Source organism: Nyctibius grandis, chromosome 7, assembly GCF_013368605.1.
Source record: "Nyctibius grandis isolate bNycGra1 chromosome 7, bNycGra1.pri, whole genome shotgun sequence".
Classification (NCBI taxonomy): domain Eukaryota; kingdom Metazoa; phylum Chordata; class Aves; order Nyctibiiformes; family Nyctibiidae; genus Nyctibius; species Nyctibius grandis.
In genome coordinates, this window is record NC_090664.1 from 44,481,591 (window position 1) to 44,506,131 (window position 24,541).

At 38.4% G+C, this 24,541-nt stretch overlaps 1 protein-coding gene across 6 annotated transcripts in view; it reads right to left on the reverse strand.

Annotated features, from left to right (window-relative positions):
• CUL2 (cullin 2) overlaps positions 1-24,541 on the reverse strand; it is a 58,734-nt gene that overhangs the window by 18,837 nt on the left and 15,356 nt on the right. For all 6 annotated transcript variants that reach the window (XM_068404534.1, XM_068404538.1, XM_068404535.1 and 3 more), the window contains exons 5-11: positions 19,837-19,942; positions 14,962-15,044; positions 8,646-8,742; positions 8,444-8,554; positions 4,228-4,390; positions 2,936-3,060; positions 1,214-1,321 (exon numbers count right to left, since the gene is read on the reverse strand). In XM_068404534.1, the coding sequence (XP_068260635.1) occupies positions 1,214-1,321; positions 2,936-3,060; positions 4,228-4,390; positions 8,444-8,554; positions 8,646-8,742; positions 14,962-15,044; positions 19,837-19,942 (793 nt within the window). The remainder of the gene's footprint in view (positions 1-1,213; positions 1,322-2,935; positions 3,061-4,227; positions 4,391-8,443; positions 8,555-8,645; positions 8,743-14,961; positions 15,045-19,836; positions 19,943-24,541) is intronic.

Here is a 24,541-nt window from a genome sequence, read left to right on the forward strand (position 1 = left end):
GTAATAAAGATCACTGAAGTGAAGAATTGATGGTAAAAGTACATTGCCTATGCACCAGCAAATGAAGTTGTCAGTCTCATATTACTCCACCTTCTGGTACATGACATTAATTGCAATTGAGACAGAAATGTATTAGGGTACTGAAATAAGCGTTTGTTTTAAAATACTGAACAATTATTTTCTCAATATCACAAATACAGATGGGTAACTACTATTGATAGTATTACTGGTATTTTCATCACTATGTCTTTCCTGATTAACCGTGGCTGAAAACTATCAAAGCTTAGACTATGACCCTAACTACAAACTGCGATTCATGTAAACAGCACAAAAGAGCAATGAAATGTATGCAAGCATCCTACGACAGGAAATTATAGACAGGAAAGTAGTAGGTGCACTCTCTAGGAAAAAGGTACAAGGATATATGGGAAAGAGTGGGAAATTAACAAATGGATTAGATAAAACTACTACTTTTTTGAGGAGGAGCCACTCAATCCCTCAAAAGCTCAGGCATGTTTTGCAGAATTTAATAATAACAGTGATAAAAATAATGATAAAGTTAGTTCTAATCTATTATTATTATTATTAAAATTTATAACAATTAGAACTGTTATCTTAAATACCTTAATGGCTATGCATTTCAAAGACAAAGAGTAGCAAGCTTCTTTCCCTAAACAGGCAGATTTAACCTCAAGTGCAGTTCTCTCCTGGAAAAAGTCAGCTATTGTGACAGTGATGGAAGTAAGTTCCCAGATATTCTTTGTAGCCAACTTGAAAAATCTAAACAAAGCTTTTATGTAAGTAATACTATCAGCATTCAGAGTTTAAACATTATGGCAGCAAGCAAATTCAAGTTCAAATGCATGTAAGAGTTCATAAACCTCCCCAAAACCCACAATTTGTCTGTTTATTATCTGTGTTTAAACTTAATTAAATGGGTCAGCTCCATTTTTGTGTTTTGATTTATGATGAAAAGAGAGGTCAGTCTTTCACAAAAAACTAAGTATTAAAGTAGTTCCCTTTGTACATCTCTTTTCCCCTAACATTGGATTGCCTTTTTTTCCATTGCATTTCTGAACGAGAAAAACTGCATAAGAACTCTACCTTTGAACATGTGTTGATGCCCTGAGCCCTGAAGAATTTTGGTAAGCCTGAGAGACGGTCCCACATTTTGTTTTCCAATGCTTTTTTTTACTTCATAAGTAAAAGTTACCTTGTCAAGGGCACTCATAAAGTGTTGATCACCATTCAAAACAGTGTTGATGAGTTGAACAAATTTACTATGTACTTCCAAAACTGACTCCACAAACTGAGTTGGCATCTAGAAAAAGGTAGAAAAACAGAAAGCAAGTTACTGAGAAAAGTAGTATTATCTACACACAAACATATTTACATTAGCTGTACATTTTTTCCTAATTATGGTTTTTGATAAAAGTTAAAATCATAGTGATTAAGTCTTTGAGAGGATTGATTCTGCATGTTGTACTCATACTACTGTGCTCGAGCATGTTTTGGAAATAAGACGACTATGGCTACATTTACAGTCCTGCTATGAAACATAGATTTGAGTCTACATTGCTCTCATGCTGTCTAATCTTTTCCATCATATCCTAAAATCCTTTATCACCCCCTTCAAAAATCATTAATGCTAACATGTAAATAGAGCAATCAAGTCATAAAACCTACTGAAATAAGTAAACTGCTGCTTCTTCTACACACTGACTTCAGAGACAGAAAATTGGATAAACCTTTTGAATTTTCCTGTGTAGGACAGGTCCCAATCAAATGTAGTGTGCCATATTTCAGCATAACACTTTGTACAGAAATGACTAATATGAATTAGAGGAGTCCCTACACAGACAAGCTGGCAGGCAACAATGCAGGAGTGTGCAATGCACTGGCTGCATCACACGGCTCCCCAAGTGCATTCTCAGGTCACACACTAAAAATGTTTTGGTGACAAAGTACTTTATCCACACAGTGGCGTAATTATTTCACATTTTGAGTTTATCTACATAACGTTATGAATTTTCATCACCCTCATGGCTCTGCATTCATTTATTTCCCTGTGTAGACACTATTAGTTTGAAAGAATAAGCTCAGTAAACTTACAAATAATTTGAAAGCAAACTATACTACCAAAGTCTTCAGGCCATTTTCATTATGCACACAAGAGTTACGGAAGAGTAAGCACTCCTGTGCAGTCAATAAGAAGAGTGAATTTACAATAGTTCGTATCTATGTATTATTATAGACAGAAACACTGGATGGCTGAAGTCACCATCCTTAAGTGAGCACAGGCCTAGACAGCAAGATGTATGCATGGACAAATAGTGGCAAATGAAAGTTTGTTTGTTTGTTTCTGAAGAGCAATGCTAGAGGACCAAAATGGAATTGCGTAATTTAAATATATATGAATTGAAAAAAGTTTAACACACTTTACTGTAAAATAATTAAGCTACAGTATTTTCAGAAATTACATGAAAATATGAGTCTACAAAGCTATTAGTGAAAAATACCACACTGAAATCAGGACAGGATGTCAGGGCTTTACAAATAACATACAATTAAACTAAATGGAATCATTGGTTCCTAATGCACCAGAACAGCAAATGCCACTGACTTAAGAGAAATTCAGGGAAAAAAAGCATACACGGAACAAAAGGACCTACTTGCCATGACAGCATTAAACAAACAACAATGAGAAATATCTAGCTGTAGTTGTTTCTGGTTAGATCACAACAATCAACTCTCAGGATAGTTATGTGTCGCACAGCTAAGCGTGCTGATTAGAAGTTACAATTTATCCATAATGTTCCAAACCAATTTCATATAGACAAAATTAAAAAATCAGAATAGACTAAAAAGAAAAGTGTAAACATTTCATCAGGAATGCTAATCAAATAGGTAATTCCAGCTGCCTGAGGAAACTCACATTTTCCTGAGAAAGATTGCTGGTTGCTCTAAGGCCCTCATCATGGATATGGTTTTGTAGTTCCTGAATCATATGAGGTAAACCACTTGACACAGCACGAAGTAGAGTATACATATTTGCCATGTCTGTAACAGAGATACATTTTTATAGAATATGCTTAGAAACACTAAAAATCAACACTTAATTTAGTATCATAACTTCACACAGAACTTTTCAAAGACTGAAACAAGACCAACTGCTTTGAAAAAAAAAATTAACATACACTGGATCACCGACAAAAGAAAAAAAAGGAAACAGTAGGGCTAATACCAGTATTCACTGAGCACTGCCATTGTTACTACCTCACTCTTTCAATACCACTTATTTAGTAGAGACTCCAAGAGGAGAGGTGGGCTAGAGTGGAAAAGTATTGTGCCAGTTTATTTTAATCCTTGGTCTCCCCAAATCTCCCTTAGCAACAGCTGACTAAAATCAGTTTAGGTATCTTCTTGACTTTTTGTTTTCCTCCAATGGTGGCTTGAAATTTTTCTCAGGTTAGAAAAGCTGCAAATAAGCAGCTGCTATTTTTATGATTTCCACCCCCGCCCCCAAAAAAAGGATCCAAGCTCTGATCCATTTTGCAAAATTCTCTGCAAACTGAACCCTATTATTAGATATAATTTAAGTTTGACTGTGAAAAATAATTTGTTTCACATAATAGATACCATCTTCCATGCAAGAATAAGCATTCCTTCAAGGGTAAGAGGCATGTAGTCATCAGGAAGCATAATTTTTTTAGTCAGGCAGGGAATATAACTATAAGAGCATCTGCTTCTGTAAAAAGGATTTGGGAAGAGAGGTCATAAAAGATTCAGGACAATAAAAAGTGGCTATGAAGAGAAGCCAAAATATTTTATAATCCTGACCTGTCAAATGATGATGAAGAAATCTGTAAAGACAGAGCCATTGGTTTACAAATGAAAACACAAGCATAAAATGTGATCAGTTCTACAGGACAGAGGACTTCAGTGTGTTTTTAAGCCGACTAAGACAAGGAAAGAGAAAGAGCACTGGCCGAAAGGGTTGTTAATAGTAAAAAGAAGGTTTTGACTATATATTTGGAAGAATGATAATGACTTAGATGGTAAAAGAAAAATGTCATTCAGGGTTTAATTGGGCTTTATAGATAAGTAACATATATTAGTTGAAAATGCTTAAGCGCATAGAAGGTCATTGAATAAAGATAGTAAATTGTAATGCTAAATGAATAAAACAAAAAACACTTCATGCTTTTTGTGACCATTAAGACTTACCATTTCTTTTCTCTTGTCTGATAATATTGTGACATTCTGCATGTAGAAACTGCAAGTGATCAGCTACCATTCTTTGTTGGCATTCATGAATCACTTTGCCATATGAGCTGGGATGCAAGTATTTCCGACACCGCATTTCTTCATCTTTTAATCTACCTAAAACCTACAGACAAGTTTTAAAACTGAGAGCTGATGAAATACTAACAACCAATATAGAACCATGAATATACAACAGTATATGTATATAGAATGTAGGCATGTAGAATGTTACAAATAGGTAACAAAGTTAAAGAAGAACTTGTCCGGGATGCTGAAAAATTAGATTTTCTCTTTTGAATCAGACCATTACTGAATTAATATAATCTTCTACTCTGAGTACTGACTGGGCTCAGTCACTACTAGATGTCTAATAGGACTCAATAGTTCTCTTCTCAAAATTGCTTCTTCTCTTCAACTTTGTGACCAATCTTCCCCAATTTCTCCTACCACACTTATTCCTTCTGAGAAAGTTTTACCACAATACCTAATCATATGACTATAAGAATCACTTTTCTGTTCCAAGCCCATCTGCTTGTATGTAAACAATGATCTACTATGATCTAGTGGCAATTACAGAGACTTGGTGGGACGCCTCGCATGACTGGAATGTGGTCATGGATGGCTATGTCCTGTTCAGGAAAGACAGGCCGCTAAGGAGAGGTGGTGGAGTTGCCCTTTATGTGAGTGAGCAGCTAGAATGTATTGAGTTCTGTCCAGAGGCAGATCAGGAGCGAGTTGAGAGTTTGTGGGTGCGAATTAAGGGGCAGGCTGGCAGGGGTGATACTGTTGTGGGTGTCTATTACAGGCCACTGGATCAGGATGAGGAGGGTGATGAGGCCTTCTACAGGCAGCTGAGAGCAGTCTCGCAATTACAGGGCCTGGTTGTCCTGGGGGATTTCAACTACCCTGATATTTGCTGGGAGGCCTACTCAGCCAGCCATCCCCAGTCCAGGAGGTTCCTCCAGTGCATTGATGATAACTTTCTGATGCAAATGGTGGATGAGCCAACTAGGAGAGGAGCTTTGCTGGATCTTATCCTCACTAACAAGGAGGGTCTGGTTGAAGAGGTGAAGGTTGAGGGCAGCCTTGGTTGTAGTGACCATGAGATGGTAGAGTTCAGGATCTCATGGGGCAGGAACAGAATAGCTAGCAGAATCACAACCCTGAACTTCAGGAGGGCCAACTTTGGCCTTTTCAAGAAATTGCTAGGGGAAATCCCATGGGACAGGGTACTAGAAGGTAAGGGGGCCCAAGATAGTTGGTTAGCGTTCAAGGACTGCTTCTTCCGAGCTCAAGATCAGAGCATCCCAACAGGTAGGAAGTCAAGGAAAGGTACCAGGAGACCTGCATGGTTGAACAGGGAACTGCTGGGCAAACTCAAGTGGAAGAAGAGGGTGTACAGATCATGGAAGGTGGGGCTGGCCACTTGGGAGGAATATAAGTCTGTTGTCAGAGGATGTAGGGAGGCAAGTAGGAAAGCTAAGGCCTCCTTGGAATTAAACCTTGCAAGAGAGGTCAAGGACAACAGAAAGGGCTTCTTCAAATACATTGCAGGTAAAGCCAACACTAGAGGCAATGTAGGCCCACTGATGAATGAGGTGGGGGTCCTGGAGACAGAGGATAAAAAGAAGGCGGAGTTACTGAATGCCTTCTTTGCCTCTGTCTATACTGTTGGAGGCTGTCCTGAGGAGCCCTGGACCCCTGCGGCCTCAGAAGAAGTCAAGATAGAGGAGGACTCTGTCTTGGTTGATGAGGGCTGGGTCAGGGACCAATTAAGCAACCTGGATGTCCATAAATCCATGGGCCCTGATGGGATGCACCCGCGGGTGCTGAGGGAGCTGGCGGAAGTCATTGCTAGGCCACTCTCCATCATCTTTGCTAAGTCATGGGCAACAGGAGAGGTGCCTGAGGACTGGAGGAAAGCGAATGTCACTCCAGTCTTCAAAAAGGGCAGGAAGGAGGACCCGGGGAACTATAGACCAGTCAGCCTCACCTCCATCCCTGGAAAGGTGATGGAGCAACTTGTTCTTGGTGCTGTCTCTAGGCACATCAAGGATAGGGGGATCATTAGGGGCACTCAGCATGGCTTCACCAACGGGAAGTCTTGCTCAACCAACTTGATAGCCTTTTATGAGGATGTAACCCGGTGGATAGATGATGGTAAAGCTGTGGATGTGGTCTATCTCGATTTCAGTAAAGCGTTTGACACGGTCTCCCACAGCATCCTCGCAGCTAAACTGGGGAAGTGTGGTCTGGATGATCGGGTAGTGAGGTGGATTGTGAACTGGCTGAAGGAAAGAAGCCAGAGAGTGGTGGTCAATGGGACAGAGTCCAGTTGGAGGTCTGTGTCTAGCGGAGTTCCGCAAGGGTCGGTTCTGGGACCAGTTCTATTCAATATATTCATTAATGACTTGGATGAGGGATTAGAGTGCGCTGTCAGCAAGTTCGCTGATGACACAAAACTGGGAGGAGTGGCTGACACAACGGAAGGCTGCGCAGCCATTCAGAGAGACCTGGACAGGCTGGAGAGTTGGGCGGGGAGAAATTTAATGAAATATAACAAGGGCAAGTGTAGAGTCCTGCATCTGGGCAAGAACAACCCCATGTACCAGTACAAGTTGGGGACAGAGCTGTTGGAGACCAGCGTAGGGGAAAGGGACCTGGGGGTCCTAGTGGACAACAGGATGACCATGAGCCAGCAGTGTGCCCTTGTGGCCAAGAAGGCCAATGGCATCCTGGGGTGTATTAGAAGGGGTGTGGTCAGCAGGTCGAGAGAGGTTCTCCTCCCCCTCTACTCTGCCCTGGTGAGGCCGCATCTGGAGTATTGTGTCCAGTTCTGGGCCCCTCAGTTCAAGAAGGACAGGGAACTGCTAGAGAGAGTCCAGCGCAGAGCCACGAAGATGATTAAGGGAGTGGAACATCTCCCTTATGAGGAGAGGCTGAGGGAGCTGGGTCTCTTTAGCTTAGAGAAGAGGAGACTGAGGGGTGACCTCATTAATGTTTATAAATATGTAAAGGGCAAGTGTCATGAGGATGGAGCCAGGCTCTTCTCAGTGACATCCCTTGATAGGACAAGGGGCAATGGGTGCAAGCTGGAACACAGGAGGTTCCACTTAAATTTGAGGAAAAACTTCTTTACTGTAAGGGTGACTGAACACTGGAACAGGCTGCCCAGAGAGGTTGTGGAGTCTCCTTCTCTGGAGACATTCAAAACCCGCCTGGATGCGTTCCTGTGTGATATGGTCTAGGCAATCCTGCCCCGGCAGGGGGATTGGACTAGATGATCTTTCGAGGTCCCTTCCAATCCCTGACATTCTGTGATTCTGTGATTCTGTGATTCTGTAAACATTTGCTCAAAAGGTATAGGTGTACACCTGAGCTATTAATAAAAAGTCTCTTTAAAACTTCAATGAAAGAAATAGGCATTATCATAAAATAAGTCATATTAATACTGACATAAAAGTATTTACATTCAGTGAATATGAGGGGAGCCTCGGGAAAGTAGTGCAGCTGCAGACTGCTCATGATAGACAAAATGAATCTGCATTTCTTTTGGTTTAATTGAAGTCCTAGCCTGTCCCTTAATTTCACCTCAGGTGTGCAACCATTAGCTTATGCTCCTTATGGTTAAAAGCAATCTCACAGCCTTCTCCTCAACTCTTCTCTCTTGTTAGTGTGGACAGCATAGCACCGAGGACTGACTCCTAGTCTTGTATTAATCTTTGCTTTCTCAAGCAAGATATAAGAATTACAAGTAATGTAACCACAACCTGACTACATACACCATGAAGCAAAACAAAAGAAAATCCACCTCAGAAAATGCAATTTTTAACAAGGCTCTGTAACAACTCTACCATATAGTCTTCTCTAATCATCATATTGCTAAAACTCTCCTCTTATGCTACTACAAACAGAAGGAAAAGAAGGAAGTGAGGAAGCAATACTGATCAACCTGATACATGTTTTGGTGAAATATTTTGAAGCTGACAGTCCCTCCATAGGCAACATTTGTAATTTATATTCAGATTAACCATGCCAGCAAAAAACATAGTTTAAGCTGCATGAAAGCATACAACAAAGAACAACTATGGGAACTGTACAGGAAAACATATTACTATTATCAGTAAATTGGTAATACTAGATTTTAGTATTGCATGTGTACAGAACAATCTCTTACCTTCTCCATGTATTGTGAGCAATTTGACTCTTGCAATAAATTTGAAGCTTCTTGTTTATAATACTCCCCTGTTTCATTCAGAAAAGGACACTCAAAAATTTCCTGATAAAACTAAAACAGAGAATTTTTTTTAAAGGACAAACAATACAGGCACTAGATTAACGTTCAAACTTAAAAACATAAATCAGAAATGTGTATCTACCTTTAGGGGGAATTTTTTCTTATACTGTTCAACATGAACAAAGGAGTTAATAACCCCATGGATTACTTTCTGGTTTGGGTCTTCTCCACAGCGATCACTGAAATAGGCAAAGCAAACACTCATGAGAACGTAGGTATCTAGTGTAACTCATCTGATAGTCGAATGAAATAATATTGGATGAAAACATTTTCCAGTAAATCCCTCTGTTTAGATTAGCAAAACTGAAGAAGATTCATCTTAAAATAAAAATGCACTCGTCTTTCTTTCCTATATATTTAAATTGTTGAGATGATAATTCATAAACTATTGAAAAGCATTTGCAGGTCATGAAATTTCCAAGCGTTTGCTAAGGATATAAGTATTCCAAATTACGTACTCTAAAGCAAGTACTTTAACAGTTACAATAAGTTCCATCTTGCATCTGTAGTCTGTATCAAATAGATTATCTTCACACTCCTGGCCCTGCCAAAAAAAAAATCGTTTTTGCCAATGTCCCACCAAGAGGCATGTTATTTCCTTTTCTGAATATCCATTATTCAACACATAGACATCAAGTGGAACAAATAACATACTTGGCGCATCGTCACAATTTTTAATCATACATTGGAAAAGGAAAACTTTACGTTTTCCAGTCAAGTTCTTAGCTTCAAACGAGCGAGTTCAAATGAAGAAAATATCACCTTTTGCCCCATTCAGTTAAAAAAAAAGGTAATTAAAACAAGTGTTTTGCAAGCTAAAAATATTAGTATTCACTCCTTTGCAAAGATTGGAAATAACAGACCCACACTCAGAGCAGCAAACTTTCTTGAAACACAAACTGTTCTAAAAAAGACCACCTTTCACATACACTTTACAAAGAAGTAAAATATTCCTTAACTCCTAAGGTATTAAATAGGACTAAAATATGATTTATAAAAGCATAGTCACACTTAAGCATCAGCAGTTGTAATTTCAAAGTTTTTCCTTTTTTAAATACATATGTACACATATATACATGTATACAGAATAAGAACTTTTACTTTACCTAGACTGCACTGAAAAGACAAAATGAGTTCTCTGTTAGAAACTTATGTTGGTATAGGAGAGTCATTTACATGAATGATTTAAAAAAAATTAAAAAGAAAATAAAGAAAAAGTAAAGTCAGCAAAAATACTTCAAACCCAGATATCACCATATACCCATCCAGGCTGGGGTAGAATGGGGGAGAAATAATTTTTCTCATTTCACTAATTTTGGTTTAGAATTGATAAAGACTCCAGAGGATGCCCATGAGCTAGGGAGGTTTACCAGGACAGCCACGCCAGCAGTCATCTTATATACACCAGACCATACGCACGTGTTCAGAACACTGTTACTTATGTGTAATTGCTTTTAAATATTACTGTGTCCCAAGATCTGAAAACTCAAGCTCATGATGGGGGGAAAGAACTAACTCTCACAGATTACAAGTAGTCACTGTATGGTTTACGCAGCTTGGTCACCCGTTACAAACAAGCTGACCTAATGGGTAACTGCTCTAGCAGGGATGGTCTGATTTTTTTTTTTTCCCTTGGGGGACAGGAAGGTTTCCTCTGGTTGTAGTAGCTGAACCAACAGAATAAAGCCGGGTTTGGGTACATGTGATTACACCCTGCACTTTTGCAAACATCCCTCTACTGGGCCTGGTTATATGGTGGCAGAGGCAGCAGCATGTCACAGAAGGGAAGCAGTGTAATACCAGACCAGGGCCTGGACCCAGCTCCACCCTGGAGGGGCCCAGGACCACGGTAAGCTGCAGGATCATGCAGCCTGTGAACATAGCACCATGTCATGGAGTGCAGGAAGCTACATAACCAAAAGTAAAGCATATTACAAAGCAGGGCTCTGTCACGAGACAGGCCAGTCCGCCTCTAGCACACGGGGTTCTGGACCTGGAAAGATACTGATGACACAAACACAATGAGCATTATTGTAATTACAGATGAAGACCCAGCTCCCTTCTGCTCGGTTCACAGCTACTTCACAGGCCTCAGGCCACACAGACGCCGGACGAGAGGGGGCAGCAAAGGTCAGGCCCAGGGGATTCAAAGGTCAATGTAGCATTAGGAAAAAGCTGTAAAAGTACAGGAGGCAGATGCTCCATGGGAGAGCTGCAAGGGAGGAGACAGGCTTTTGAAGCAGAGGCCGGACGGCAGGAAGGCAACAAACGAAAAGGAACATAACGTGGAACTGGCCTTGCCTGCCTTTCGGGTAGCTGGTAGTACACAATAAAGAGAAACAATTTAAATCCACTTCTGAAGACAGAGGTACTGAGGGTGTGGTTGCCAATCAAATGACAAGTTGGAACAACTGCCAGGATCATGTAAACTTTTTCTTTTTTTAAACAGATGCCCACACTCCCCATTTTTTCCCCAACACTCACAGAATTTTTAGTAGCTTAACATAGGTTTCCTCAGTGGGTATTACACATTTACAGCAAAGTTATCACGAAATTTATTGACAGAACTGTGTTATGAACCTATCTGAAAAGCTACACTATTTCCAAGATAAACAGCATATGTCACAAAACTATCATTCATTTCACTTTGGCAGTATCTTCAGGTTTTTATTTACACCAATGGCACTCTGCTCCCAAGAATCTGTAATGCAAATGGATAGTTTCAACAAAACTTGACAACAAGTTTCAGAAGTTACAGAAGTTTCAAGGGTGATTTTCATGAAAGTTGTAGTAATAAGAGTATCTACCAAACTAAAATGAGAGAAATCGGTGACCCCACCAAGGTGGAAGTCTGTTAAGTTTATATTTTCCTTCTCAGCAGTAGTCAGCAAGCAATATGGATGCATACAGATACAGTGCAGCTGCCACAGAGTTTCAAGCAGGGATGTCACAGGACACCTTGGGAGGGCAGAGGGATACAATGATGTTTGGTGGGGAATCTGGACAAAAAGGTGTGAAGCGCTAAAACACAATCTTTTTTCAAAAGAAATTGAGAAAACTACAAAACACAAACTCAAGGATGTTGTGCTGTTTTATATTAACTCCATCTTGTTCCTATCTTAAGACTAAAGCTTAACAGTGGAAGTTTAACATGTATCGAACAGTGTACTACATAGAATATATTTAAAGTTTAAGGTACAATAATAAATGCTGTATTCATTAAAAGAAGATTCCACCATTCAAAATAAGTGCGCTGCTGTGTCAGACCAATGGCCTATCCAGACCAATTAACTACAGAATTCATGGTGAACTAGAAGAGCCTGTTTCGAACACTTTTAAAAAAGTTATTAACTTCCAATAGCTTTCCTTTCAAACAAATGGTATAAATAATGTATCAGCTTAGACAGGAATAGGTTCAGTTAGTTAGGAAGTGTTAGTTATCTTTAGTAGAGAAGCCTCTCCTGGTTAGTCTGTACTAATCACACTGTCATTTGAGATAGCACCTGAATAATTTCCAAATTATTTCTGTTTAAGAATTTCATAGATGAATTTTCTCCACAATTGAGATCTTGTCGGCTTCCTGTTGTGTTGAAACAAAAATGCGTAAGTTGATATTCAGCTTGCCTTGTAGGAGAAGAGCTTGGGCTAGAGGGAGGGGGAAGAAAGTGTGTTATTCAGAACTCTATATTAAGAGGAGTGCAGTCAGACAAGACAGGCTTAAGTGATTTAACAATTCTCTGCTGTTCAGGGGGGCTAATCCCACTCCCTTTTGCTCAGTCACAGGCCTCTCTATCTCTCTTGCTTTGCTTTGGCACTCATCTAATTCTTTGGTGAACTGACTCATCATGCCAATCTGGAGAAATATTAGCCAAGATGGTTTTCTGTCACGTTAGCGGTTGAGTTGGTTCACTAAGGGGCTAGATGAGCACCAAATTCAGCAAGAGAAAGGTAGCAGAGCACAGCCTGCTCCTTTTTGGCATCAAAATCTTAGATCAGTTTAGTCATCCTGTTCAGCTGAACCACAAGTCACTACTTGTATTTCTTTATTTTTCACATGCCAAAAAAAGTTTATTGTTAATGTACAGTGTATTGCACAAGTGTATAGCTTCTAAAAAGTAGATGTGCTCAAGATTTTATTCAGAAGCTTTTTTAAAGTTCCAGTTAAATACATAAAATGATAAAATGAAACCTGAAAGCAAAACTTGTGGCTCTGCTCCCCTTACCTTTTCCAGTTCAGTAATAAACATACTTTTATGTGCAACCAGTTGACTACAATATTGGTTATCAACTCTGCATAGTGTTGTATACTATGCAATATCTTCTGGTTATAAGACGTTCAACTGTCCTATCTATTCAAATTTTAATTTTTTGGTAAAATATTTTAATAAATTGAACCATGCACACACTTAAGAAGGCATCTAATAGAGAGATTTCTAAGTATATACGTGTATTAGTCATTTTATTAAATTTTTTAGGTAATAAATGTCCCATGCATATTCTTGTACCTCTGACAGAAGTAACTTATTGATATCCGTTTCTTCAAAGACATTGTTTAATCCCTGAATTGCTGAACTCAATACTAAAAGACATTTAACAGCTGCTTGCAGCAAAGTCTCTAAAATTGCCTCTTACAAACTATTGACCACTGGAATGATAGCAAAGAACAGCAACAAGCCTGTAGTCACATCCTCAGAACACCCAGAGCATGCCCTACATTTCATGATACCAGGAAGAAGAGCAATAAGAAGTTCTCTCTTATATAGTTCATTATATGATAGGCAGATCACAAAGTGACTAGAACAAACTAAATAACTGTTAGATGTATAGTTTGAGAAACAGAGTTGAATTAACTTCTTTGAGATCACATAGAAGAATCCTTAACAACAGAGGGGAAAAAAAATACAGACCCAACCATTAGAGACAATGACTCAAGTTTTATTTAAAACTTTCCAAATGGTTTAATAACAAATAATGTCAACTTGATACAGTCTCAAGATCTAATGCCCCATGCAGGCAGTGACAGTCTTGACCTAAATACCCTTGTGAGGTCTGCAGTCAGCCTCAAGGCAAATATATACCATTACTTTTAAGAGGCATCAGATGTCTGTTGAAAAAGATTTTAACACAAATTTCCCCTCCCACCCACCAATGAAATATACAGACTGACTAACACGAGTCTTCAGTGTCACTGTGCTTAATGTAACAAAGCAGAATTTTCTTCACCATGATTTAGGGAATCTTCATTTAGTAAAAATAAATTGTTATAGTAAACATATGGATAAAGCAGTATTAGCACTGGTTACAAAGGAAGCATGGTTCAACAATTGAAATCAGATAAATACTTCCTGGCTTCAGAAATACCATCTGAGAGGGACACCATGTCAGTTACTTAGTCATCAAAAATTTAATTCAGGAAGGAAAAATAAAATTGTAATATTAAAATCAGTTTTTAATACCTTATAAATACAGCTTTTTGGCTGACCAAGCGCATGTCCAAGGCACCTCAATCAAATTACCTCAATCTTTCAGTTCACCTACACTAGCCTGGTCACCAAGTCAGGCATCACAATCACTTAAAAAAACCCCCAGTCATTAGGGAACTCCAGAGCTATCCTAAACAGTAGTAAAACCGTAGAAACCGATGGAACTTACAACTACATGCAAGGTCTGCAGTATATTTCACAATTTGCTTATTAATAAATAAAAAGATCCTTTAGGAGTTAAACAGCATAAAGTTTTTAAATCAAAACTTTAAAAGGCCCAAGTTCTGTAACTACCAAGGTCTTTGTTTAAAAGTAACAGACATTCAGAAATAAAATAATAAATTCCCTTTAAGTGCAAAAAAATAATTATTTCCATTTCATTCAACTGAAGCACCAAGAACGTCAAGTGAAGTCACTCATCTGAACAATAGAAACCCAGAAGCTTAGTATTCCTGGCAGATAAGCAAGGATTGTTTTGGGTCCCATGCAAAGCAACCTAGCTTTTCTGGCTTTGGCAAATCCTTGCATAAGTCCTGATCCTTATGTTCACTGACAGCACAGAAGCCATAAACAGTCAGTATCAGGTGGAGAAAAAGGCAAAGGGCATCCCATGGGACCTGTAGAATTATCCTAACTACTCCCCAATCCCATTGATAAGAAGGGTTTCTGAAATGGAAAAGATGACTGCCTTTGGGTTACAGTGAATTAACTATTTTCTTTTCAGAGTCTTTTTCTACACACACAAACCACAAGTACGCAGCTACAATGAGAAAAGCTGATAGAACATCATCATCAGATAAGAAGCCAGCGTCAAAAAAAAACATAAAAGAAATTGGTCAAATCCCCAGACTTCTCAAAGTAAAAAAGTGCAATACCCCCACATTGTGTAAAAGCAAAAAATAATCAAGCACTCACTTTTTTATTTCTCGGAGGAGCATCCGAATAAGGATGGCCTGCAGTGGCTCAATCATTAATTTTCTCCACATATCAAGAGCTAGCTGTCAGGACACAATACAAGTTTACATCAATAAAAAATTAAAAAAAAAACCCTGAAACAAAACCAAAGATGATGCAATTCCCCATTCAGGATTTTAAAAATTGTTAGATACCCTCTTCTTTCTCCTTTTAAAATTCTTCTACCTGTCCCTTCCCCTAACTGTCAATATATTAATATATTATTTTATCATTTTTCTTCTAGAACATCTGACTGCATTTGGATGAAGATCACACAGATCTGTACATGAGCAGTGTTAGATATCAAATTTCTAGTCAGGCAGTGTCTGAATGCATGCTTCCCACACTTCTAGTGGGACTGATTTATTCCTTGGTTCCGCTCTATCAAGGATTCTCAAATGCATACAAGGACCATACGCAAATTGGTTACGAGGGCAAGTTTTAAGTGTACGTATAAAAAACCCCACCTGCCCAGTAACAGGTAAGTAACATGCCTTTCTACCCGAAGTGTTTGAATGTGTACAGACACTAGTATTTTTAAAAATTATAACAAAATAAGCCTCAGCTGACAAAAGGGAATGTCTCTTGGCCAATTTGTCAGAGTCAAAGATACAGAACCCTTATTCCCAACACACAGAGAACATCTCCAAACTATGAAGCATACAGCTTAAGCAAAGTCACTGGCAAGCTAATATTTGACTTAAATGGAATTCAAATAATCTACATATTAGGGATAGGTCACCCTATTCCTGATACATCATTATAGGGATCAGTCAAATGGACTCAAATATCTCAAACTCTTGTGGGTGAAGTATTTGCTCCCAAAACACACCATTTTTAAAAACACAACTGCAATCGTTCAAAGGAGATCTTACATGTAAGTCAAAAACAGATTTAAAGCCCAAAGGGGATAATGTGATCCCTCATATAGGGTGGAATTTGAGACCTCTAAAAACACCTACCAGTGAGTACTAGACTGGGGAAAAAATGAAATGCCCAAAAACAGCGAGGAAAGAGGGAATACTGCTGCTAAGAAAGCTTTGACACAACTAACAGGTCCTTAGCTGTGAAAATTAAAATATTTACCAGGTATGTCTTAACCAAAAGTAGGCATCTAGCTGTTGACTAGGTATCCGATCTGATCCACTTCATGAAATAGATCTTTCTTTTAAAGAGCAGACAAATGAAGCTGCTCTGTCTGTCATAGCTATCCAGCACCTATGCTGTAATACAGGGTGCAGAGGTCTGGGAGGTAAAGCGGACACAGCTGCATCATAAGCAGGTTCAAAGAAGAGGTAAAGGTTTGCTTATAAATCAAAAGATAATGTTTTGAAATCAAAGTTGTCTTAGCACTGATTTTCACTGTCTTGCCTTGTAGAGAGTAGTAGTAGAACAGTTAGAGGAAAACAGTTTCCCTAAGACATCAGGGACTCATCCAGCAGACAATGCTGCAAGAAGTTACTTCCGGAAGAGGGGGAAAAAAAAAAAAAAAAAAAAAGAAGACTGACATGTTTTGTGACTATGAGGTGTAGGGGATGACCTCAGGTAACTCTATTCTGCAATGTGGTCTCTGAAATGCAGCCTCTAGCATGCTCCCTCTCACATATGATCTACCAATCTGAAACAGCTTCAAGTTGCCTGCTGCAATTTTCTTGTCAAGTAAACTACAGACAGGTCAATCCAGCAACTTCATGTATTAGTTCAAGAGACATTTTTCTCTGTGAAGAGAGGGACTGATCTTACTTCTCTGACAATACAGAACGTGGCAGTTTCCTCCATTTTCCAGAATTTGTTGCCCCATGATGAGGCAAAAAACCAGAAGGCACATCTTAAACTACTTGCTGGCTCACTGCTCCCACAGAGTCATTGAAAACTCAGAAGTCTGAAATTGGTGACAGGAGCTCAACTCAGAAAAGCAGTTCCTTCACTATGCATTCATAATGTACGCACAGGAAAAAAAAAATCTCATGCAAGCACTGGCAGACAACTTTCATCAGCTGATCTCATCCTGTATTTTTCCTAGTACAACAATTACTGAATGTCTGGAACGCTTATTGGGATGATAAACTGTTTGAAGCCATGCCCATGCACATCATATACGCACCTCCAGTCTCTTGTATGTACCTACTGTTACACACCCCAGAAGAACTAAGCAAGCACGTACTCGTTTAAGATTACTGAAAAGCTCCCAAAGTTTCATTAGCACACAGGAGTCATGCTGGGACAGAAACTTCAGTATATAGAGAGTACCATTCTGCTTCTACAAATACTGGGCATTATTTCTGTAACTTCATGCTGAGACTGAAGAGAACTACATATAAAAAAAGCAAGTTTGCTCTTGTGTAGATAAAGTACAGATCATCTCAGTCACCTAAAAAGGGATAAATGATAATTCCTTCCATTCTAAAGCGATGAACAACTGAAATAAAGACTTTTGTCAAAGCCCATAGTGCAACCCAAAGCATAAAAGATAGAATCCTAAACAGGAACCATAATGAAAGAGAAAATGCTTTCAAAACAAAGACTTGATGAACGTGGTGAGTGCCTTATAGGTCAAGAAATGTGAACTACTTTTATTTCTGAGGCAATGAATGCACCAAAAACAGTGCTGCAATTCAATGCATTAAACTACTTGAGTGCAGAACTCAAGTCTCCAGTCCTTTTCAGGGAAAAGGAGTAACTGCCATAAAACTAATCCTACACCAGTAATGAACGGAGATTAACTTTACTGGCTCAAGATCCAAAACTTAACTCGTACTACTACAGATTACAAAGACAGTATTTGGTAAAGAGAAATGGAAGGAGTCTTGAGGAGTGAGATCATGAAAAACTCATTAGTAGAATTGCACACATCATCATCTGAACATCTTCATCAAAAACCAAGGGCTGCCAGCTACAGTTTAAGAATCTTGACCATCCCCATAACCTGCCCAAATGATGAGCTAGGGATATACCATCCTAGGAACAACTGCTGGGAAGCCTGAAGATAAGTGTGCACCATTGTCCTTCCACCCTGCTTATGATTCCATATACATGAGGAAAACAGAATACTCAAAAAAGCTGCTGTTTGTCCTCCTTTGGTAAACATATCCTAAGGTAGAAAGCTATGGACCAAAATTGCCACTACCATCCTTTGGGTGATACCTCAGAATGGAGTAGCACACTGAAATGGGGAGAGAATTCACTAATACATCAGCATCACCCAGCCCCAAGAACAAGCCCAGACCTATTCCAAGCCCCTAAAGCAGATGAACTAAGAGTCATTCACACAGAGCTAAGGACTACCTCTGACAATCATGGGAACAAATGGCTAAATCTCAGTCTGGGGAAATAAGGAGTAACATTTATGCCATTTTCAAGATACCACAAACAGTGCAGCAACGTGCACTTCCAAGCTCTGATAGGCCTTTACAGATGCCACTGATTAGCAAGCCTTGGAGACAGCACAGGTAGACAAGACAAGAACTTCTTTTCCTGAGTTGCCTTGACTTAAAGTATATTATGTTTCTGCTGTTCTTTTCAGCCCACCCCCAACCTGTCAGAGGTTTTCAATTCAACTGGCAGTGCCATCTTCATCAGCTGGGTAGCTGGGTCAGAAGCACAGAAGATGCTTCTTCTTGCATCACAATCTCTTCTTACTCTTAACTAAAGTCAGCAGAGGTCTCCTACTTAATACAATGAAATCAAAGAGCCAGAACAGTAATCACTTACAGGTCAAGTTCTGACATTAAGAGAAAAAAAAGCGTGTTTTCTCTAGCTTTCCAAACCAAGAGAGAAGCAGCGTTCACTTCCCTTTTCCAGAAAAAGGCAAATGTAGAGAGGAAAGGAAAAAAAACAATACACCACTACAGACAATGATAGAACAAAATTAATTCTCCAGCTAGCAGTGTGTACACTTATAGACACAAAGCAAACACACAGACAAGCATTCAAAACAAATGTTTCTACTCAACTGTATTCAGGATTGTGGGTTTGTTCTGATTCAGATTGAAAAGGTGTTTTCAAAATCTTCTTAAAGACATACTGAAACACTGTTTTGAAAATCTGAAAGACTTGTTTTTTTTACTGTAAAATTGTCTTTTCATTTTACTTTCTTATATTTCAGCCATGAAGGGACAGAAATTATGTATACTTCACTTCTGCACAGCTGAAGTGCACAGTGGTATCTCAGAACGTAGTCCTACTGCTGACAATTTTTTTCATTTTATAGGTATTTAAAAAATACTCTCAGCCTCTCCAACTTACATTAGTGTGTCAACACCCTTGTGCTTACCCCACATTACTTTTTTTTTTAAAGATAAGCCCTCCCTACATGATACTTTTGTGTACAAATAGTGTACTTTTTCTTTCAAAATCTCTATCCAAGTTGCTACAATAGAAGTACAAACCAGGGTGCATTATGAAAATAAGATATACAGAAGACTAAGCTCAAAAAAAGCTGCTACACTTTGTGACATTAAGAAATAGAAGCCTAGAAGTAATATTTCAAGGGTTTCCGAAAACAAAAGTACTACTGCTTCAAAATATTTTCTAGATAGCAGAGTCACTTAATAAGCCAAAGTTTTTTTTGCAAAATGGTACCTATTACGACATTTTAAACTGAAGTTCTCCAATAGTTTTCGTATTTGCTTTCCCCCTCCCCTGCCCCAGGTCACTATATTTTTCTACATCAAAACTGTAATCTCATTTTGCAAAGGATTCAGTGCTTACATCTTCTACTGTATTTAACTATTCAAGTTCTGTGATACAGAAAAGTCAAAATTTAAGAGGAAAAAGCTGAACTTGTGGTGCTTCTGCATACAGTTTACATCCACTCCCACTTCCAGAGATACCTACCTCTCCTATTTCCATCAATGGTTCATTCATATCCACCCCTCCGTAACCATACTGAAGATCAGCTTCAGTCAATTTGTTCTTCTTAATAAACTGTGTGTTGAGGTACCTATAGAAATAAAGATATTTTAATCAAAACAGGCAAAAGTTAAGCTTTTTTTTTTTTAAATGTTTGGAATTGTGGAATGTCTTCCACATCACAAAAGATGAGCTCTTTTAACCAATGCCATTGCTATCTGTAGGAAATTCTTAAAATACAAATTACTTCAATTTAAAAGACCTTACATCATATTAAAACAGTAGCGTTAGTAATTGAGATATCAAACAGTAGCCTGATATATCACTGTCAGCATTTTCTTGGTGTGCAACATACTTGTTTAAGAATCTAACTTTTCAACATACACTGCTTTATTACTCATACATGTACACACAAAATAACTGCTAAATTCTGAGCAGTTGACTAGTATTAGAGTGATAGTAGTTCATTTATTTTTAATGAGAGAAAAATGTTCCTGAGTAGTAGATATTTTTAAGTAAAATGTATTTTCTTCTACCTGTACTGTTTATTATTTTGCATTTCTCTCAAGACAAACACAAAAATAGTGTCAATTTTTACAGGGCTAATTTTTGTCAGTTATGATCCCTCACTCAGGTCATGATAACTAGTAAACAGCTGTATTACAAATTCTAAAGATAAGAATTTGTAGAAATTATTTTAAGTGACAGTTATAAAGAAGAAATGTTATAAATGATTTTTTTTTATTTGGTATGTAGTACTTACTATTGTATGCATAGTTTATTTATAAAGAACAGAAAATCATTTCTGTGTAAGACCTGATAAATGTCCCTCTTAGTTCTCAGTATTCCCTTAAATGAAATACTGTAACATTTTTAAACTGAATCTTTCTCCTTCTCTTTCCCATATAACTGGGAAAAAATTTCTAATATTTTTCATGATTACACTTATAATATTTGTTATGTTAGTGCTTAAATGAGGCAACTGAGAATTTTTTTTTTTTTTACATTCCGATCCAACTAGCAGTTTTGAGATGCCCAGTTTCACATGCTGAAGAGAGCTAGGTTACTGAAGTGCTTTAAGAGATTAAGGGTTTGGAGGCTGCACCAGACTAGTGATGTCTGAACACCCTGGGCAGGAAGGCAAAATGACAAGCTAAGAAGAAAAGGAGAAACACACTATAGAAACCTGTGAACTTGAAAGAATTTAGGACAGAGTCCAAAGAAGGAAGATTTGTGATAGTGCAGCAGTGACAATCTGGAATACAGTGGCCTGACCTACTTTCAGACTCCACAGTCTTACAGAGTACTGGAAACCGCTCTGCTACCATCAATAACCATCATAAAATGTAAATGCAAGTCTATGTCGAAGGCTACAGACCCACCATTTCATATAAAACTCGTGTGGACATCCAGAATAGCTGGAACACAAGCCTCAAGCAAGCATGCTCCTCGTTGATATTTCCCCCCGCCACGTGAACAAAGGCAGCAGCTGCCATTCTGCTTTTCCCTCTTAAGCTTGCTAAAAAGAAAAGCCCTATGCTCTCCTCATTCACACCCTCTCTCTTCCAGCAGTACATGCCTCCTCCAAATCCAGATCAGGCAACTGATCCATCTTAAAACTAATGTAAATTAAGTAAATTAACAAGTTTAACCTAGATCAGGTACCCCTGCAAAGACCTACCTCATTCAAGCAAAAAGGGGGTGGCAAGAAGCAGGCAGGCAGAACCACTCATGGGAAGAGCATCACCACACTCTGCCTCAAAAACAAAACTGCCCACATTTCCTCTCCCCTTCCCCTACTTTTACCATCAGCTTCCAGAACCAAGCACAAGCAAATAACTGCGAAGGATGTGCAAACAGTATAATCTCAAATCAATTTCTCCACTGAAGTGATAAACCAAAGTGAATAACTACTTCAAATACTTTATCTGTATTTCTTATTTTTAGAAGACAATCCATAAGATTAATCTGTAACTTACTGTGGAGACAAGGATTGGGCATGAATTGATAACACCAGAAATTACCCACAAACTCTTGCTACTATTGAGATAAAACTTTCAAGTGAAAATTTGAAATATCTGATCACACAGCTCAGGCCCAATTACTTCAAAGCGCACCTGTGCAGGCTTATGCTTTACTTTCTGATGGGGAAATAGCAAACAAGATGAGAAAATTGAGGTTTGTTTCCTTTCATGGTATTAGCAAAGCAATATATCTTTTGGTACCCAAACCTCAAAACACACTCACCAGGCTTCCACTCCAGAACAAAGTTAAAAAGTTTGGAATTTAGAAGAGTGTTATAAAATTCATTCAAAACAAATACCTACTTTACAGTGGAATACTGAAAGACAGCATTCCATCTAAATTAACAATGTCTGGTACATGAATATTTTTGTGGGTAAATTTTTTCAGATCTAAAGGACTTGATAATTCAGCAAAATAAAAGGATAAGCTCTTTTACAAGCAATTTAGCAAAAAGAAACCACTACAAAAAATAATTTCACAATTAGAAGGGTAGCTAATTATTGGGACAGGTTACCTGGTAACTTTCATGTATTTGGTACTTTCAGATCAACCAAGGACAACACTCTAACCACAGACTATTATTCTAGACACAGTGACCACATTCCCAAAGCAATGTTTCCACATCTCAATAGCCCACAGTGTCCTCGGAAGGACAGACTTTGCAAAGCCTTCTCAGAAGGATTAGATGTCTATTTTTTCTTTCAATGTTTTATGTGGCTTTAGTAGTTTGAATTACGTACTCCTGGATAAGAAACAAATATTAGCATTGGCAAAACAGACATTGTGAAACTTAGCTTGAACGTAATAAACCTACGAGCATACCTGTCTCAAGTCAGCTCCCAGTTATTTTCTTATATTCTCCATGATAAAGCCAAAAGAATTTACCTCCTTTAAGTCTTTATCCATCCATGACATGACACCACAAAACAACACATGTAATTATATATATTTCTAGAAGTACCATACTTTTTTAAGGAAAAAGGGTAGAGGCCCTCTATTCAGATTTTTTCCTCCTCTGAAAGCTCTCCAAAGATGATGAAGAAACTTTCAAGTAGCCACTCTTTTTCTCCTTCCCTCCCCCGTCAAACTCCTATACTGATCCCCAAAACAGCACGCAAGTCTAGCAGAACAATATACAGGAATAAACCTGACCAAGTGCTGAGGAAATTGCTTTCAGAAATTTGCACTGAGAGAACCCTGCTAATGATTTTCACAGGCCACTGCAAGCGCTCACAGAGAAATGGATGAAGACCCTATGTGGCAATATCATTGACTCTTCTGATGTATAGGAGGCAATTTAAAAAAAAAAAGGTAACTAATTAGCTCGGACTAACTAATATAATTTTCAGAAGCATTGAGTTTGTTTTTTAAGATTTTCTTCAGCCTACCACTTGCACAATGAAATTGCTTTGCAAGCTACAGAATGCATGCACAACCACATGACAAAGTTATAAATGGGTATGTCTCTGTATAATAGGAATCACCAATTTTATTAATGTTTTCAATAATTTCCATGTACATTCATATGGTCAGCAGTGCTAAACCTATCCAGGGACCAGTTATGAACAGTGTTCCTCATGGGTCGACACTAAGTTAGCAGTTTTGTCTTGCAGAGCTGACAGTGAACCGGCCACCTCCCTGGCTGCATCAGCAAGAGTGTACCAGCAAATTGAGGGAGGTGATTGTTTCCTCAGCACTTGTGAGGACGTACCTGGAATATTATGACCAGTTTTGAGTACCCAAATACAAGAGATCTGGACAAATGGAAAAGTCTCCAGCAAAAGCTCACTGAAATAGCCAGGGTGAAGAGCATGACACATACATAAGCTGAAGACAAACTCTTCTCAGAGGAGCACAGAGAAAAGACAAGCAATGGACACAAGCTGCAGCATGACAAATTCCAAACATACAAATAGGAAAATTTTTTAGAATGAGAGTAATCAAGCACTAAAACCGGCCGCTCACAAAGGCAGCAAAATCTCTGTCCTTGAAGGAGCTCAGAATTTGACTCAACAAAACCTTAAGCAATCTGGTTTAACTTTGAAGCTTGCCCTACTCTGAGCGTAAAGTTGAAACGGATGACCTTCAGAGGTTCATTCACATGTACTTTTTTTTTTTTAATGTTTCAATGAAAACATGCAATGGTGACCCCAAAAGAGCTATATACTAAAAGCAGCAGAAGCACTGTACTTTATATAAGGAGAATGCTTTAATGTGTCTAGTAGTGTACACATACAAGAGCTCAGCACTGGAAATTTTCATAACCCAGTATCTGTTCTGATTCACTTTTAAGCACAGAGGAAACAGTCACTGGTTTACAGATCTGTAAAATAGGGTTAAAGTCATCTACCACAATTAGAAGATTAACTAATAAATGAAAGCCATTTCATTAAGACAAAGTGCTGCAGATACTAAAATTTTATGAATCCATCAGCTGTAACAAAACAATGACACCAATAATAAATATCTGATGTGGAAGTAAACCTCCCAGGGCTACCAAATGCTACAGCCTAAAATGAAGGCAGATTTTCTAGTGGAAGAAATTTCAACGGAAAAATATCATTAGTGTTAGGTTTCAAATGTTGATGGAACTTGTTTGTTTAAATCTTTCCAATATTTATTAAGTTACAAAATTAGTAAGCAAGATTAAGAGCAGCAGCTTCTT